This window comes from Chelmon rostratus, chromosome 1 (assembly GCF_017976325.1).
Source record: "Chelmon rostratus isolate fCheRos1 chromosome 1, fCheRos1.pri, whole genome shotgun sequence".
In the NCBI taxonomy this organism is placed as follows: Eukaryota; Metazoa; Chordata; class Actinopteri; order Chaetodontiformes; family Chaetodontidae; genus Chelmon; species Chelmon rostratus.
Window position 1 is genome coordinate 14,337,323 of NC_055658.1, and position 13,449 is coordinate 14,350,771.

Consider the following 13,449-nt stretch of genomic DNA (forward strand, 5'->3'; position numbering starts at 1 on the left):
TTTGGTGAAATGCAGTTAGAAAGCTAAGCAGAGATGCAGTTTTACGGATTGTCAAAATTAAATGCCACAAAAAAAAGCGCTTGCTGTCTAGTTAAACTTGTCCTTGTGACAGCGTGGTTCAGCATAACTGATCTCCAGCCAACTGGGCAGTCAGGTTCTAACAGGTGAGACAAACAAACACCTGCTGGGATTTCAAGATTGAGCCGGCTGTCTGCTCGACCTGCCAAACTTCTCACAGCTTCCTCCCTCTCCTTAACTCCTGCCATTGATACTGATTCATGAAGAGTAAATAATGTAATCTTCAGACTTAATGAACTGTAACCATGTATTCTCAGAGTTTCAGTCCACGCTGAGCCCGGATACAGTCGAATTCTTTATACATAGATGTGCTTTTCTCTTTCGTTCCCCTTTGGTTTTCTGTGTAATTGGATGTCCATGTTCCTCCCACTGGTCGCCACTCTTCTGGCGGCGCGTCTGTTGTGCCAGTCAAGGGTCACCTCCCGTGGCGCCGGCCCTCTCCATGTTGTGTCGACCTGTGGCCAGAGATGCTCCTCCGGAGGTCTCTGGTGACTAACAGTGCTTATTCTCTGTGTCGTGCCAGGCGCTAACGCCAGGAGCAGAGCGAACGGAGCACTAACAGATATGCACAGCAGGGGGAAGAGAGGAGACGCAGAGAGAGTAAAGGGGCACTTTTGATGGAGAGAGATGCTGGAGAGAGAGATCCAAGCCAGCATGGACTGAATTAGGGAGGACAGTGTGGGGAAGTGTTCAAGAGGGAGACGCTGAAGCTACAGTTTATCACGACTTGGCGTTATCCTTCCTATCAGACATACTAACACTGTACTGACCATGTTAAGTTCTGGGATCTGCAAACATTAAACAGACATCGGGCAGCTTTAAAGGAATAGTTTCACCATTTTGGCAAATATCTTTCTCTCTGAGGGAGAACTCTCCTATCTGTCTGTTCAGTATGGAGCTTAATTAGCTTAGCTTAGCATAAAGGCTTGAAGCAGGGGGAAACAGACAGCCTGGCTCTGTCTATGACTCAAAAGCTTGCCAACCAACACCTCCAAATCTCACTAAGGCTGATTTCTGTCCAACCAGCGAATAGTTTGCATGAACTGAGAGCAGCACATACAAAGCAGCAAACTAGGACACTATAGACTCCATCTGTATGTATATAGAGCTGATCTGGTAGGATGAGAGAGGACAGTTACTTCTCAGCCGTTCCTCTTTACAGTACAATTGTGGCCAACTTAGCATCCACCTCCCACCAATGCCAGAATCCCATTGGACATGCGTTGTCATTTTGAGGTCAGAGTTTAATTTAGAATATGGTGTGCGCTGATATGGCTCCAGTGGACAGTGCAGCCAGTCTCTCCATTGGAAATAATACCCTTGCTATTCCCAATGTTTTAATTGTGCTGCTGGTGTGAAGACCAGGTGACTGAGAGGGGCCAAACAAGCTGACTTATGAAAGCAGCTTGTTCAAGGTCCCGGCCAAGTTCACAGTTAAGTTCTCACAATATTATCAAACTAGAGTGAAGTAAACTATCAGTACCTGTGCCTTCCCGTCACCTAATAGCACCAGTGTTATCAGTCCAGTGCTGTAAATTGCTGCAGGCGTGGGATTGGGAGAAAGAGAGACAACAGCAGTTTTCTGAAGGCTCTTTTTATGATGAGCACTTCTAATCAGTTGTGTTATTAATTATATAATTACCACGAGTGAAAATAATGGTGTGTTGGCAGAGAGGCAGCAAGTAGGAAGATGGTAGACAAGAATAACAATTATAAAGAGAATATGGAGAACGGCACCACACTTCTGCCTGTAATTAAATATCAAACAGCCTTTGAATTCCGTTGTGTGATTGTTAAGGAAATGATCTCAGACTATGTGTGCAGTTACTCCAAAATACATAACACAGAGAGAGAAGGCGAGAGAGACAGAGTTTGAGCGATTGGAGCAGTATTGCAAAAGTCTCTTGTTTACACTTGGAGCCATGGGAGGGACCCAGTATGATACCAAACACAGCACAGTAGGTGCTGCGTCTGGAGGCAATCCACATGACCTGACATTATGTCACTACATCAGCAGAGCATGCACTCGCGTTTTAGCCGGGTGTGATTGCTTATTGACAACTCGAGTTCAGAGCTGACTTACAGTAAACGAATTAATCAAACACGAATAAGGTTTTTTTTAGACGTGAGGGAGGAACGATTGATTTCGATGAGCATAAAAACTCAATCCTCCCCTCAAAAATGCACACAGTCTTCATCAGCAGATGGAATTTGCTCCATGATCTTTAACATGGTTGAGAAGTCTTAAGTGTCCTGGGTAAAATAATAACAGCTACTGAGTGGACCCATCTCCATGACAACTGAGTCCATCCACCAGTAAAGACTGTGTGATGTGGTTGAAAGTTTTGGAAAACTGCAAGGAAGTGATCTTGACTCGTAGTGTAGTGGGTGGAATATCTACTGTAAGAGATGATACTGAACACAATGTAATATAAGAGTCAAGCAAAAAGTCAAATCTACACATAAATTCAGCAATCAAAGGCCACAGCGGCTTGAGTGAATGAACACTGAAGGAGCGAGTTGCTCACATTATCTAATGCCAGCAATCAGCTGCTTAATTTATCTAGATTATATCTTAATTAGCTCCAAATCAGCTGGGTTAGCCGACCTGCCGCCTCCTCCAGCCAGATGGAGGACGTCCATCATGTCCTGTCCTGTGGTCTCCCTCCAGTCTGTCGTGGCCACTCCAGAGAGAGCTTTTCCTCCCAGGTGGCTGAGCCGCCTCAGCTGGCTCCTCTCAAGTGGAGGAGCAGTTGCTCAACACAGAGGTCCACGTGGTTCACTGAGCCTCCTCACCCTGTCAGGAATTGTTAACATTTTAATGGGTGTCCGTTTGGTGCTTCCTTTGATGTGGATCTCTGCCGCCCATTTCTGTTAATTTGTTCATCATTCTTTAGCATATTTATAAGGAGGTCACTGCAAATACAGCAATGGCTGTTAGACGATCCACTTTATCTGTAACGTTTATGGGAAATCCAGCCGTAGCAGTTTTTCTAATGACTTTAACCAGTAGCTCAGTCTGCTATAAAATGTTTATTATTATTATTATTTTTTTGGCTAATTTAATTTCTTTTTAAATTACTTTATTTCTTCCTGCAAATCATTTAATTCTTGTTTTGTATTTCAGTCCCTTTTTTTCAAATGAGTGCACAGGTGAGGATGTGGTGTAGATGTCATTCTTTTGAAGGTATCAATAGGATTTTCAAAAACGAGGTTAGAAATGGACCTCATTACGCTGCTCCATTGTTCCAGGTAGAGTAGATTAAAAGAAAAAGCTTCTCAGCAATGATTAGTACAGTTTAATGAGGCCACTTCCTGCAACAGACACTCAGGAGGTCGTTTTCTGAGCGAGGTCACAGTGGGAAGTGGATTTTGGAGGGTATGAGCTCATCTCCTTGGCAAAGATCTTGTTCTCAAGTGAGGGTAAAGGAGATCATACAGATTGCTCACAGGGCGCGGTGGCTGAGGTAATACAAGGTTTGTGTCTGACCATCACAGTAAAGTGAGAGCTGGACCACAGAGCCCTCGTGTGTTCAGCCCTCGTCTATAATCATACGGCAAAAAAAGGGAGAGGCTCGAAATGAGATTTCTCTGCATGTGTGGGGGTATTACTGTAGCAGCATTATCAGTCTGTATGTGTACACTTAAAGTTGTTAATGTGTTCAGGACTCTAGAAATGCAGAGGTTTGTGAATCTCAACACAAATGAAAACATGTATGCAATCATCTTTGTGCCAAGATTCAGAGAGCGCTTTTCTGCATGATACAGATTCAGGAACCAGACATCTGTGCAGTTCATTTGATATTTATTTGACATGTTGACAGTAAAAAATGAATGATGAAACCGGACAGCAGAGTCCCTCCTGAGCTCCATTCGTACCAGCTCAGGCCGGTCTGTCCACCAGGTGTGCAGATCTCACTTTAGCCTGCAGGTAGAGGACCAGTGGGGATGGATGCTGTCCATGGTGCTGAATTGTAGTTCTATTCAGTTATAACTGTTGCAGAAAAAGTTAGAGTACTGAGTACTCATGCAATCTGAAGCTGGATCTGGATAATGTAGTCTGAACTTTGCATTTATATCTGCTCGAGGCACATGGCATTCAATAATAATCATCAGGGGAAAGTGATCTTTGTTCTTTGACATTCGTAAACTGCAAAAGTGCTGAAGTTGGGATCTTATGTAAATCCTTTTTGACATATACTCAATAGAAAACAGTACAAAGACAATATATTGAATGTTTTACCTCATCAACTTCATTGATTTTTGCAAATATCTGCTTATTCTGAATTTAATGCAGCAACATGTTTCAAACAAGTTGTTACAGGAGCAACAAAAGAGGTGGTGGAACGCTCCAAAAACACCTGTTTGGATCATTCCACAGGTAAACAGGTTGATTGGTAACAGGTGATAGTATCATGATTGGGTATGAATGGAGCATCCTGGAAAGGCTCAGTCGCTCACAAGCGAGCATGGAGCGAGATTCACCTCTTTGTGAGACAGGATGTTACTACATGCACTTAGGAACACTCATAAAACTGTTGTCAGTAAACACAGTTAGTTTGCAAATGATTGCATTCTGTTTTTATTTACGTTTTACACAGAAAAACAATATTTTTGGGATTTAATCTTTCCTCATCCTTCCTTGTGTGGCTCATTCAGTTCACATTTATGCAGAGCTTTGTGTCCTTGCTTTTAGCAGTTTGAATTCACCCAATTATTAAGGTGTCGGCTTCTTTTTAAACACAATCTTATCCACAACAACACCCGACGCAAGAACTTTCAAGAAGTTTCACTATCTGCTGCCAAAATCACTTGTCTCAGCTGAACGGTTCCAGAAAAGAAACAAACTCAACTAGCAAAGAATGTTGGCAGCTGATTTCTAAGAGCACATTTGCCAGCTTTTATAATAAAGTTGACATTTTTTTTTAGGATGGGTTGATTTAGCAACACCTGTGGTGGTTTTCATAATGTGGGTGCAAGGCCCATATAGAGGCAGTTACAGAATCCAAAGTAACAAAACCTCAGGGCTTTTTTGCATGTATATAATTATTATTATCAATCATGCATCATGTAATCTGCACATGGCTGCTCATATTATGTCTTGACTCTCCTCGTGGGTTAGTGCATGGGATCATCAAGTCCCCCTGCTGATAACACCCCACCAAGTGAAAAACTGTCAGGCTTGTGTGTCCACACATGGCGGTCTGGCGGTTCTAAAAGGTCTGAAAGCGGCCATTCTGCTTTCCAGCTGGTTGTGTTCCCTCCAGCTGGGGAGCATTTCAGCTTCTGTAGCTGTTTCGACAGAGCTCGCTCTCTGGTTTTTCTGCATGTATTGGCAAGAACACCAATAAGACTGAGACCACTTATCCGCTAAGCGCTGAAATGCTTTGAAAGTTACCATAACAGACACCCTCTGCTTCCAGACCGAACGGCTCAGAGCAGAGAAAACCACCACATTCTGCCATGCCTCATATTTCACAGTTTAAAATCGGGTGCCTTATCAAACAGGTGGACAGGCTTTTAATTTTGGTGAGGCCGGTGGATTAAAAGAAGCTGACACTTTAATAATTTCAGGAGTTCAAACTGCTAAAAGCAAGGACACAAACTTCTGCATGAATGCAACTGGATGAGCCTCTGGGAGACATACGATGATAGACGGCCTCGTCGTTATTTTTTTCTTTTACAAACGTATTAACCCCCCCTTGAAGGTTTTCTTCAAGCAGCCATGAATTCAGATGTTTCTTTCTCTTCCTGTAAGTATTGTTAATGTGAGGAACTACCACAATTTTTAACTTTAAATCAGAGAATAACAGCGTATTGAACTTTGTTTAAAAGGTGCATTATACACCTGAAGGAGGCAAAGACAGGAGGTGAGTAAGGTGTGAAGGAAGAGGGTGGATGAGGATGGGTAGGTTGGCCTGCAGCAGCCAATATGCTTCCTCTGTTACTGGTCCCCGAAAAAAACATCTAGAAGTTGAACACACTCGGGCGGGGATGCAGCCAGATGCATATTCCAGGTAGAGAGAGACTCAGAAAAAGATTGACTGTATTGCAGAGAAAAAGGATGTAGCAGTTATGAGCTCCTTGTTTGCAGACATTGTTTTGCCAGCGTGCCTTTGCATTTTAAATGACTTGGCAGACAAGGTGGCAGACAACTGAATGAACGGCGTCGTTGAGAGGCAGTAATTGAAAGAAACAGAGATGAGGAATAGATGGCCGTGGAAGAAGTTTTCATCATCTGTCAAGACGGGAACAAAGTTGCTGAAGGATTTACGAGATGGAAGGGAGAAAACGGAAGCTGGTAATTGCACAGCTTCTGGCCCCATGATATTATCTCTTCCTGACATGTGCACGCCTCCTATTGATACATGCAGGGAACATGAGCATGAGGCAGTTTCAGAGCCTTTATGTCATTTCCCCCTCAGTCCTGGTGCATTTCTCTGGGTGTCTTACTGATGACAGATGCCAGATGACAAGGATGAATGGGGAAAGGAAGGAAAGAAGGAAGGAAGGCACATTACAAGGCATCGCTCCTGATTACACCTACACGTCCCCCTAAAATGGGGAGCTTTGTCACACTTTTAACTCCAACGTACACTTGGGTGGGAACTTAAAACCTCAGGAAGTGCACTAATGCTGTCCTCTGTCTGTCTTGGTCTCTCTCCCTCAGGCTCAGTGTCTCTCAGTGTATTCCTGGTGTCTGTCGCGTTCGTAGTATGTGCCGTTTGGCTGGTAGCCCTGTGTGGCGTCTGCACCTGGTGTCAACGTAAGCTGGTAAGTTCCCGTGCTTATTATTCACACTTCCACCAGCATATTATTGACATTTATTTGAAATGTTTAAGGGGAAGATATTTCAATTGAGATGCGGAACAACACCTGGGATTTGAGAAGTTATTTTTTATTAAAATGTTTCTGTCCTCAGAAACAGCTGTGCAGAATAAACAATAACGAGAAGGAAATAACCAGCAATAGATGCAGATGATGACACTATTCTTATAGATCATACAAAGCTCATTGTTTTTCTTTGTGAGTTGATTTCTGCTTGTGACAGAAAAAATAGCATTTAGCTAATTAGCGGACCAAGTTTACATCACTCACTGCCTCATTATTGTCTATTCATCATTTTAAAGCCCAGTTTCCTCATAAAATGTGTTTTGATACATTACAATGTGTTAATATGTTTGTGTTTGACGTGATGCTTCTCAGTAAATGGTTTCACTAAATACAGTAATTTAACATTAAGTCGTTTTTGTCTTTTATTGGACAAGCGGTCATGATTAAAACAAGTTCTGTCCACAATGAACTCTGCAAGTTTCACATCCTGTTAGATGTTTAATGATTTCTTTTGTCTGTGACTGAGTGGTGCAGGTGTGCTGGTGCAGTATCTGTCTTAGTACTGATACCAAAGTGGAGCTGAAACGATTAGTTGACCTATTAGTTGTTCGACAGAAATCCCAACTGCTTTGATAATCAATTAATTGATTCATTCATTGTTTCCCCAGTGTGAGGATTTGTTGCTTTTGTTCTGACTTATATCATTGTGAACCGTAATCTTTGGGTTTTGGACTGTTGACTGGACAATACAAGACATTTTTAGGAAATTTGTGATGGCCATTTTTTACTATTTTCTGCATAGGCCGTGATAATTAATGAATAATCAAGACATTAAACATCAGATTAGATTAATAGTTTGATCCTATATCAAAACAGTGCTTCTTTGATACCTAATTTTAAAAAGTTTAAACATATTTTCAGACAACAGCAACAGATGTTTGCAAAAAATATAGTCTAGAATTAGAAAACAAATGCAAATAAATCAGGATGTATTTGATCAAATAGGTCTTAAACATTCACAGTCAGCTTTTGGTATTTTAATGTATTTGATACTCAGTGCTACAGACACACTGCAGTCTGAGGTTCAGCACTCCTCCCTGCCACTGAAGGCAAAACAGCTCTCATGAAAACAAATCTTCCTCCACAACTTTACATTCAATAGTCTGCCATGTTCTTTTCTGGCGTGTTTCTGAATTCATTGTATCGCAGATGGACTGCAGTTGAGTGGGCAGTCATGGTTTCCTTTGACAACACTGTGACCTTGAGTTGAAAGTATGCGCCGACTGTTGCTGTCGACCAGTGGTTTTTACTCCATGCGCTCTCTGGCACAGGAGCCGGAGAGAGGCTGCACATGCGGCCATGACAGCAAACATGATCAGAGCCCTTACTGCTCTCTGTAAACATGTCTTTGTGCACTCTGAGCTTTGTGCATCATGGCTGCCTGCCTCCAGTGCTACGCTAATGATTCATATGCTAATGAGCATCGCTCTGAGCTATTGGCTGCTGCTGGAGCAACTGTAATGCCTCCTATACATTTTGATCTGCTGGCATTACCTATACTCTGTCCCGCTGTCCTCCCTCTCTGCCTCCCTTTTGTCCCGCTCTGTCATCTCTGTCTGTCTCTCTGTTTGAGGCGGGGCGGCAGCACAGCAGCTGATCAAGCATACACAAGTTGACAGCTAATATTATATTCAGAGGAAAAATAGCTAATGACAGAATTATCTGTGGTTACATTTTAGAATTGCAAGACTAGACTCTTATGAAGTATGTAAAGTGCTCTTTAAAATCAAAATTGCTCTCATTGCTTTGGTGTAACAAAACCTACTGAACCTGGCAAACAAACCCATTTCCCATCTTTGTTTACCCTCGCGTTATCTATGTCTCTGTCTTTGTTTTGTGTCACCCTCCTTCTCCTTTTATTCCGAATGGTCAGGTTTGTATTTGTCCCTTTGTCACTTTATCTCCACGTCCTTGTCAAAATGTCACTGGTTTCTTTTTCCAGGATCATCCCTCTCTTCTCTCATCTTATGCTGCCTCTGGAAGTTTCCCCTTCACAGTCCTTGTCTGTCTTTTTTTAATTTTCATATTATTATCTTGTTCGTTTCGTATGTTACACTCCTAAAGGTTAAACAAATAAACACGTCCAGGTAAAAAAAAAAAGAAAAAAAAGATGCAATGTGCCAGAAGTGAGAATATGCAAAGGTCAGAGATATGGCTGCAAAAGATTATTATTTTCATCACCAATTTTTGTGCTGATTAATTTCCTGACGAATCATTTTGGCTGTAAAATATCCGAAAATAGTTTCAAAAATGATTGAAATCACAGTTTGCCAGAACCAGAGGCGTTTTCATATCGCTTGTTTTATTTAACCCACAGTCCAAAATGCAATCATATCGTATAAGTCACATACACACACACACACACACACACACACACACGAACAATTACAACTCTGGACGGTGAAGGTCTATATGTGACCGTAGTTTGTAAAACCAATTAAACACTTTATTTTGCATTAACCAGCAGCTTCATACACACATCACACAGAGGACCATGCACCACAGACAATGCACAACCAGGTGTGTGTGTTTTGACACGCACACACGACAACCTGGTCAGTGAGTGAAACTCCTCCAGCCTGTTACAGTGAAACACACCCGATCAGCAGACCTGTGTGTTATCACCTCGTGTCTATAGATCTGTGCCTGGTGTGCAGATGATTCAGAACAACCAAAAGCTTCGTCGCATGCTCCTGAGCTGTGCACAGCTGCTGAGTTCACTGTTGGTGGTAGACATGAACACCAAGCGAAAGGAGTTCAGTGACCATCCGGTGAGCGCTGGAGTCATGACCCCTCCGTCCCCTGTGGTGATTACACCCTTGGTTTAGCTATGATTTTAACCAAAACCAGCTTTTGTTGCCTAAATGTTCCCAGGGAACAAACACCCAGGCTGCAATCACACTATGTACAACAGGGAAATGAATAAGTGATGTATTAACGTGACTCACAGGAGATTGGGTTGATGACGTCAAGTTTCATGTGTGCTGTTCATGAAACAAGTCACTTTTTGGTCTGATGAATCACATAAATATGAATTGCACATTTCCGATTCACACGAAAGCGTTTGCTCCAGAAGAGACGAAGCAGTGTGGAGCTGGTCTCATGCCATTGGTTGTTTTGTGGGAGTGGAAGAGGGAGGAGAGTGGGAGGAGGAGGAGGGACATGAGAGGCAGAAACAGCCACAGAGGCGTACAGGCAGGCAGGCGGGAGATGACGGTGTTGGTGGTCTGTATTGAACATCCAGGTGTGTGACAAGCCTGATGGTGGCAGGATGGGGAAGCAGGCCTCCGGGCAGGGAATCCCCCTCTGTCCCCCTCACATCTCCATCTCATCTCATGTGGTATCTCCTCTGCACAGCTGTGCCAGCTCCATTATTCTGGATTCTGGTTCAGCCCTCCTCCACGGCGCCCCTTTCAGTTTTCTCACTTGCCCCTCTTCTCTGCCGTCGTACTCCTGTTTCTCCCCCTCCTCTCGGGCTTCGCTTCTGTTTCTCACATCCTCCCACACTCTCTCAACATTGTACCTTCTCCACCCTCTCCTCTCCAGCCTCCTCAAGATTTTATGATTCTGTTTAATGATAGATGAGCTGCACTTGATAGCATATTCTCGACTGCTGGAAATCTACCCTTCTCTGAGTCCTTGAGTCCGTTATTATTCTTACCTGTGTCTAAGCACTGTACAGTATGTGTGTGTTTGCAGTGCGGAGGCTGAAAGTAGCTACAGATTAGGTCAGGCCCCGAGCTTTGCTCTCTATTCAAAATGTTTGTGCTGAGCTGGACACATGAGATGTGACATGATAAATAATGGAGTGTACTGTGGATGCATTAGAGATGGATACAGTAGAATTCATAAAGAGGCCACCTGTCTGCAGGACGCTGAAAGCTACGTTCAGATAAACATTCAGCACTGTGCTGTGCCTGAAAGCCTCCAGGCTGCACGCTGCTTAAAATCCCTTATTGAGTAAATACTTGCATTCATCATGGAGAAATCTGCTAAGAAATTCAGTCACACAAAAATAAACATTAGCATTAAACATTTGTTTTATCTTTCAAAAATGCAAGTATTTTTAAAGCATGACAGTGACTATGTTCACATGCACAAAGATTAGGTTATATATGTATGGTTTTGCCCTTATTCCAAAAAAAACCTCCCATTGGTGTATGATGTACATCATTATTCACTGTGATATTTGTATATATCCAAAAAACCTGTTGATATCCAAGTCTTTCATATGTTTAAAAATATGTGTGTTTCTCCTTGCAACAAGAAATGTGGGCTTGTCTTTTCTGCATGTACAGAGATGACTGAAAACAAGCTGTTAGTCTAAAATTGCAGAAAAAAAAAACAAATGAGACGCACATTCGGAATGCACAGTAATGCATGCTTCTAAAACCCAACTGGAAAATGATTAATTCTGAAAATGGCCTAATTTGGAATATCCAACCGGAATACACTGCTTATATGGCCTGTATCAAATGTGTATCTGTATCACATTTGGAATAATAGTGGAATATTAGTGTGCATGTAAACGCTGTCAGTGAGAGGGAAAGTGAAAATGGTAGAAGTCATAGAAACTCCCAGAGAAAACACAGCACTGGTAGTTTGCAGCAGCAGCAGCAGCAGCAGTAGCACGACGTAGCACGACTTTGTTACATTTAGAGAACGTGGACGTGAGCATCGATGACACGGGTGACGTCTTCAAACCTTATGCACATGGATGCTGGATCCGAAAACGTGCATGAGTTGTTTCTGGAACGGTCATATGGGCCAATCTGTGGACAACAGTGACAAGTGACCTATTTTGAATGTTAAAGTGTGAGGAAACTAGAAACTGGTAGTTATCGCTGTCTACGTCTGGAACCGTCTGTTCTCAGGTTTTTCAGACAGCTCTTTAATATTTATGAGGTTGCATTAAAGGCCATCCATATGTAGAGTATGTCCACCGAGAGTCCTTAAACAAGGTGCCTGAACTGCTCTTATACCCCCCAAAACCTGTTAAGGGTTCTATAAAGATCTCATTAATATAATACTGTATGTTTTTCACTCCTAGCCCTTTAAGGTGTCATAATCTCATGATTGGGTTTCTACTTTTTTATCAGTAAATCTGTGCGCAGTGACAGGCACTCCTCTGTGACTCTTCACACTATAAATAATTGAAGCAACACAAACCCAGTCAGCTCAGCAAATCATGATGCCAGACTGTCCTCATTTTGAGACTGTGTTGTCTCCTAGATGGAGATTTGCGCCGTCACTCCCAACATGATGGTCCTCGGTTTGAACCCGCCGCTCAGCTGTGCATCTTTAAATGTGTGTTCTCTCTGTATGTGCAGCGCTTTCTTTGGTCTCTTCCAACAGTCCTAAGACATGCAGGTCAGGTGAGCCGAAAACTAAAAATAGCCTGCGAATATGAAACAGTTCTAGCATGTGACACGAAGGAGAAGATACCGCAGAAGATGTGACTGCACACAGAGGTCCACTTAGTGTCCCCAATTCAAAGATTTCACACCTTAAACTGCAAGAAAAGCACAAGTCGTAACAGGATGGAGGATAACACATTACACTGCGAAAACAGGAGGATTGTCGAAGTGACTCCGCTGTAAAGTGGCCCCTCGTGACTTGTATACGCCATCAGACGCTAACAGCAGAACAGAAATTACATATAAAACAACCAATAAAAGACAGATTTTCTTCCTCTTCTTCTTGGGATATTTAACACATAATAAGATTCGACGGCAGATTGCATCACTTTTATTTAGCATCATCAGGCCTTCTACTGTTTTCTACTCTTGAGCTGTTATTAGTAGCATTGATGCAGCGTATGTGGCTGAAAATGTTTTTAAACTGACACTTCAGAGAGTGAACTTGCGAATTAGTACACCACCAACTTTGAGAGTTCTTGTAAAATCAAAAGCAGCAGGGCTGAGAGTGTGGGAGGGAAACAGGACGGACCTTCATCACCAACCAGCTCCTGAACGAGCCCAGACTAGCAGGCCCCTCTGGATGTACAAACACATTACTCACTGCTATAAAAAGCAAGAAAACAATAATGTCTTACAGCGCTGATTCCAAAAAAGTTGGACCGCTGTGTAAAACGTACATGAGAAGAGAACGCAGTCATTTGCAAACAAACCGTGTTCACCAACAACAGTTTTATGAAGTCTTCCTGAGCCCATGCAGTAACATGCTTTATACAATCATCGCCCCATCCTTGCTTTTGAATGACTGAGTCTTTCCAGGATGCTCCTTTCATACTCAATCATGATACTATCACATGTTTACCTGTGGATTGATCCAAACAGGTGTTTGTGGAGCATTCCACAACTTTCCCACTCTTTAGTTGCCCAACTTGTTTGAAACGTGTTTCTGCCGTCAAGTACAGAATTATCAGATATTTACAAAACTCAGTGAAGTTATCACATTCAGTTTAAAACAGCGGGGTTGTACATAAAGAAGTAAATCATTCTCCTTTCATCACAC

At 42.5% G+C, this 13,449-nt stretch overlaps 1 protein-coding gene across 1 annotated transcript in view; it reads left to right on the plus strand.

Annotated features, from left to right (window-relative positions):
- Window positions 1–13,449, plus strand: part of syt7b (synaptotagmin VIIb) — a 136,593-nt gene that overhangs the window by 83,612 nt on the left and 39,532 nt on the right. Inside the window, exons 4-5 of the mRNA XM_041939807.1 lie at window positions 6,749–6,852; window positions 9,630–9,743. Coding sequence (XP_041795741.1) covers window positions 6,749–6,852; window positions 9,630–9,743 — 218 coding nt within the window. The remainder of the gene's footprint in view (window positions 1–6,748; window positions 6,853–9,629; window positions 9,744–13,449) is intronic.